This window comes from Oryzias melastigma, linkage group LG20 (genome assembly GCF_002922805.2).
Source record: "Oryzias melastigma strain HK-1 linkage group LG20, ASM292280v2, whole genome shotgun sequence".
NCBI classification, from domain to species: Eukaryota; Metazoa; Chordata; class Actinopteri; order Beloniformes; family Adrianichthyidae; genus Oryzias; species Oryzias melastigma.
Window position 1 is genome coordinate 2496431 of NC_050531.1, and position 6034 is coordinate 2502464.

At 39.4% G+C, this 6034-nt stretch overlaps 1 protein-coding gene across 1 annotated transcript in view; it reads left to right on the forward strand.

Annotated features, from left to right (window-relative positions):
* The window catches only part of tnk2a (tyrosine kinase, non-receptor, 2a), a 22341-nt gene extending 16998 nt beyond the window's left edge, over window positions 1-5343 (forward strand). Inside the window, exons 19-23 of the mRNA XM_024280620.2 lie at window positions 6-190; window positions 1186-1324; window positions 1454-1549; window positions 3924-4039; window positions 4858-5343. Coding sequence (XP_024136388.1) covers window positions 6-190; window positions 1186-1324; window positions 1454-1549; window positions 3924-4039; window positions 4858-4870 — 549 coding nt within the window. The 3' untranslated portion in view covers window positions 4871-5343. The remainder of the gene's footprint in view (window positions 1-5; window positions 191-1185; window positions 1325-1453; window positions 1550-3923; window positions 4040-4857) is intronic.
* The last annotated feature ends 691 nt before the right edge of the window (window positions 5344-6034 follow it).

Here is a 6034-nt window from a genome sequence, read left to right on the forward strand (position 1 = left end):
GCCCCCTCCTGTCCGCCAGCCCCCCCTCTGCCTCCTCCTCCACCTACCAAACGGTGCCGCAGTCCTACTCCTCCACCTCCTTATTGGACCCGCTCTCCTTCAGGGAGGGGCGTGGCCTTTCATCGTTGATGGACAGCTCACAAAGCCCCGCCCCAATCCCACTTCCAGAGAGACCGGCTTTTCTGGAGAGGTGAGTCTGGAGAATTCAGAGTTAAAAATCTTTTAAGTTTTTCATGTTCGGATCAGAAGAAAACATAACGAGAAGTTCTGTAGAGATTATTGTCATTATATTTCATCTTTATTTTAATCCTCTTTAACACAAACATTTCCTAAAACTGCTCCTCAAATATTCCACCTCTTTTTAAAATCAGTTCATTTTCGAACAAAAACTCCAAACTCAAGTTTATAATTACAATTTTTATGATCTCAGAAATCCATATTATACAGTTTTATTAATTTTATTTTTAGTTAGTTTTTATTATACATAAGTAACAAATAATACTAATTAATAGTACAAATATGAATTACTTATTAAAATGTATTTTATTATTTATGTGCTGATCTTTGTAGCCCCGCCCACTCCACACCTGTCCCTAATGAGGAAACTTCCTGCAGAACCAGGAGTTCTGCTGAGCTAGACTACACAGCTTTGGGATTTTATGTTGTTCTTTTATTACATTTCTGATTTATTTTGATGAGAAATAAATATGAATGCAGGTAAGACCTGACAGGTGAGGGGCGGGGCTAAACTCTAAGGTCCTGGAAGTTCTCTCAGGCTGGCTGGAGTTCACTTTAGAAGATGCAGAACTGACAGAAGAAGAACTTTGAGAGTTTTTACCAAAAAAGTACTTTTCTGCATCTTTAAACCACCTCACCTGTGGACAGGTGTGGCTCACCTGGTCAGTGACTCCTGATGAGTGAATCGTATCAGCTCATATTTTAAGAAATATAAGCTCAAAATTGCATTTCTGAGTATTTCTTTGTTCAATTTCCGTCTGAAATCTGCATAAATTCTCATTTTCAAGCCTTGATTCTGTTTCCCTTCACAAAAAAGTCATTTTAAAACATAAAGTTTTCTATAATCTGATTATTTGAACATAAAGTCGTCTTAATGGTTTGAATCATTTCGACTGATGTCATTCGGAGGCGCCGGCGTCCTCAGACGTTTCCTCTTCCTGTCCTCAGATACGGTGCGGCCAACATGGCGGCAGTCAAGCCCATGATGCAGCAGCAGCCGGGCGGAGCCAAGCCAAACTCCTCCTACAACAACAACAATGGAGGCGCTGCAGCTCCCAGCATGCAACAGGAGCAGAGCATCTCACAGGTGAGAGCAGCAGGTGGAGGAATCCCTCACCTCCCTGCAGCTCGCCGGCGCCGCCTTCATTCTGCAAACTCGACCAACACAAATAGTTTAAGTTTCTAAAAAGGTTTTTCCACGTCTGAATCCCGACAGGTCCAAGGAGCCGTGCACGGCGTCACCACCGAGGAGTGTCGCGCTGCTCTCCTGAGCCACGGGTGGAGCGTCCAGCCGGCCATCAACTATCTAAAGGTCATTTTTAGGATCTTTTTCTGACCATTAAATCCGAATCAGAAAATGAATTTTTGTCTCATAACAGTCCGGTCGGAGCTTTAGACTGTATTCATGTTTTTAGTTGTGACCCTTTCACTCCAAGTTGGACTGTACCGTTTAATCCAGGACTCCACTTAATTTATCAAAACTTTAAACAGAAAAAACACAGAAAAATATATTTTTATTAGGGTGGGAAATCGATTAAAAGAAATTAACTAATTAATCGCAAATCTGTAAGAAATTAATAGCGATTAATCGCCATTAATTTATTATTTTTTTTTGTATTTGCCAGCCAAATATTATCTTCAAATAATCATAATATAAAATCACACACAAAATGTTACATTTAGAACGTTTATTTAACCATTTAAAGGTCTAAAACTCAGTTTTTGTCTAGTTTTGAATTTTCTGTATTTTTAATTTGCTGCTGCTTATTTTGTATAATTTCTACAGCACCACCTCTCCTATGTGACAGTACCTTTATTTAGTCATTTTTCCATATTATTTACTCAAACTAGACATAAAATTATGCAAAAACAGACATTTCTGTCTGTAAAAATGGGATTCATTTTGCTGCGGAAACCTCAAAAATATTCAAAAAACTGTTTTTACAACATAGAATGAAAGTTTTCGATGTATTTTTATAAAAACAACAAGAATAAAAATTTTCAACAGAGTAATCAACATTTTTTGAATGAAAGTACTAAAAAAAATCTAGGCTGAAGTTATACCAGGCAGCCCCCAAAAATCAGATTCATCACTGCTGTCTGATTTATATTTTTACTGAAATTCTGTTTTGCTTTTTTTCTCACGAACTTTCTTCATTATATTTGTGGAAAATAATGACAACTTTTTTGAGGGCGGTTTGATCTGCTCTCAGGTGGGGGCGTGTCTGTCTTCTCTGAACTGTTTGCCTCTCGCAGCGTCAGGGGGCGGGACTTTCGCGGAGAACCGCGGAGTTTCCTCAATTCTTAGACGACGCTGATGCTCGTTATTGTGGAAAATTCACGTCGGTCCCATTCCCAATTAGAATAATGGTCTGTTTCCTTGTTGTTGGTTTTCTCATAGCAGACGGCTCATTTAGGCTCCTCCCCCTGCCCTTCATAGAGGCTGTGCTGCTGCATTACAGCCTTCAGAGATAATTCCCCGCCTTATTTATTAAAATAGAAGATTGGTTTTTATCCAAAAACTACAAATAAATCTCATATCATCTCTTTAAGGTTATGAAATCTCAGTCACAGGATGTAAAAAAGTTTATTGAGTTTAATTATGTTCATCTCACAGCTGCACAGCAGGACGTCTGAGAACGATAAATAAATATTAATGAATTAATTATGTTTTATTAATTGCTCGCGTCAAGATTGACAGCCCTAATTATTATATAATTATTTATTTTATTTATATAATTATCATCTAATTATTATATAAAGGAAGGAGATATTGATTTAGGATGATTAAGAATCAATTATAGCATTTTTTAGCGTTTCAGTTTCTTCTTTTTATTATATTAAAACCTCATTTAGCGAGTTTTGGGTTTTCTGAACTCACAGTTCTTCTGAGCTTCTTTAGATTTTTATTTTGGTCATAAAAATGTTATTTGTAGGATATTTTTTGACATCTTATTGTTTCCTATTTTCTTTTCTTCATTTATCTTCATTCTTAAACCGTTTCCTTCCTGCAGAATGTTGATTATGGGAACGTCTGCACGTTTTTATGTTCACTCTGATGCGGTTTTGGTTTGACACCCCCCTGACCTCCCGGGGGACGGCAGGATTTAACGCAGTGAGAGTCCAGAGCAGAAACAAAGCGTTTGTGATGTTTGGCTCCAGCAGAGGGAATCCAGACTCTTCAGTGGCTGCAGCCCCTTTGGGAGACTCCGCCCCCCTTAAGTGGCCATAAAGCCCCGACACTCCTGCAAAGTGCTGAGAAGTGGTTTGTGTCGGAGGTTTGTTTCTCAGTCTTAAATAAAAACAGAAAAACGCAGCGTTTCCTGAAAACGATCGTCTCTGGATCTGAGCTGATTCTAGAAGTTTGGAGAGAATCTGAAAAAACATGAAGCTGAAAGTTTAGTTTGGATTTGATCCAATCTGTGATCTTCATCTGATCCTAATCTAACAGGTTTACTCCGTCATCCATCCTGCTTGTAACCCTGGAGGAAACTGGAAACTGAAGCAGAAGAATGTGTCAGGCTTTTATTCTGAAAGGGTTGCGTCTGCTGACACAGCTGGAATCAAACCCGCGGTCGTGTGCCCGTTACCCCACAGAAGCTTCAGACCGTTAGTGCCAGAGCCAAACGAACGGAGTCGGTCGTCATGACGACGGGATAACACTCATCCTTTCGTCTCTCGTAAAGGTGGAGCAACTGTTCCGCCTGGGGCTGCGTTCCAGAGCGCAGTGCGAGGAGCTGCTGCAGAGCTGCCAGTGGAGCCTGGAGCGGGCCGGCGCCGCCATGCTGGACGCCTGCGACCGGTGAGCGAAGGGCAAAGGTCAGGAGGAAACGCTGGACAAAAACAAACGGAGAAGCAGATTGTGAAATGTCAACCGTACCTGCCGTGATGACATCATCGGGGGCGGGGTTTGTCAGCGCTATAGAGTTCCTCTGTGCCTCTAGATTCTCCGAATGACATCATCTGGAGACTAAAACAAGCTCAGTCATATTTTCATTTTAAAGACATTTTTACTTGATTTTGAAAGAGTTTCTCTAAACTGATGTTATAGATTTTATAAACTCGACTATTTCTGACCAATGTGGAACATTTAAGTTTGAGGGTTTATTTCTAAAGTTTCTCTTATTGTTTATTTTCAAAGCAATTCTTTCTAGGACATAGTTTCTGCAGAGCGGCAGGAGTTCATTGGAAATCCCCCTCTGGTGCAGAGCAAGCCCGCCCCCACTTCCCAGTTTGATCCAGATTCCAGCTCAGATATAATTTCATGGATCTATTAGTCTGCATCAGAATGGGGCGGAGCCAGGAACTTGTAGCCAAGCGTGTTTTCTACATAACAAATAGGGTCTGCAGTTTTATTGTCTGCTCCAAATCCATAAAGAAATACAATGAAAGTTAAACTTAATTTTCTTTATAAATGTTCTCCATCATGAGAAAAATGGAAACATGTTAAAGACACAATTTACTTCATCAACGTGGACCTTTTATTTTACACATAAACATATTTATATATATATATATATATACATGTATATACATCCATATATCTATACTTCATCATCAAGGAGTTTCAGTCAGGAGTTAACGGCCGACCGCTGAACCAGAGCGTCTGTGTGTCCACAGGAAGACGCGGTGAACGCCGTCCAGCCGCCCGCTGACTCACGCACCTCGCCTTCCGCGCTGCTGAACCCGCTTGTTCCGCCTGCGTCACGCGCACGCTCCGCGCTCGCCAACAGAGCTGCTCGTCCACGATGCTGAAGATCTGCTGGAGCTCAGAAAATATTTATGTTCCGTTTATGTCTTAAAGGTTTAAAATGTTTGAGATCTTTTTCTGGTGACAGCTGGGTCCAAACAGGGTATATTTATTGCATTTTCAGACGTCGTTATTGTGAATCTGCTGTATTAATCTCAGCGACGAGCTTCATTGGATGCACGAGCTCCATCCATCCGTTAGCAACTCCACGCCAACTTCACCAACGGACTGATGGGAGGAGCATCTACGGCGTCCTTCATTCCACGCTCGGCTCCAATTCTGCTGCTTTGACTGTTTTAGGAGAAACAAATGCAAATGTTCTGGTTCTTAATAAAAGAATTTGTCTTTTTTTTAAACATGCTTAAATGCTGTTTTTTTTACATAATTCCAAATATTAAAAACATTTTTAATTTAGGAATACAGATGTTTTATTACAGAAACAGGGACTTGAGATTTACTTAATTTTAATTTTATTTATTTAAACTTTATTTTACCAAGAAATTCCGTCTTTTTTTAAGGGAAGCCTGGGTCAAAATATACCATCAAAAGAAAATATATAAAACAGTAAAATACCAATAAAATACAATTAAAATGAAGAGTATAAGAATAATTTAAAGGTTGATCATGAGTAATACAGTCACGAGTGACATGAACATATTTCTTTTAAAAGATCAGACAGTTGGAGCATGGAGACAAAGTTCATTTATTCTCATGTTTTAGCTCCATTTGGTGTAAAAATAAGATTGTTTCTCCACAAGCTGCTTAAAGTGGTTAAAATGACAATAAATATTCATTTTAAATTTAAGTTTTAACTTTGAGACTTGAACTTCAAAGCAAAGACTTGCAGAATGAGACTTGTGATTGTCTCTCGGGACATTAAAAAACGTGCATTACCCGAATGAGTTTGATCACATTTGGCTTCAAAATGTATTTTTTAACACAGTGAAATAAAACTTAAAAAGGAGGAAACTGTCGGCTAAAACTGAATTTGCTAAACGAGCCAAAAATCCTCCATTAATTTTCTAAACCCCTTTAATCACCAGGGTG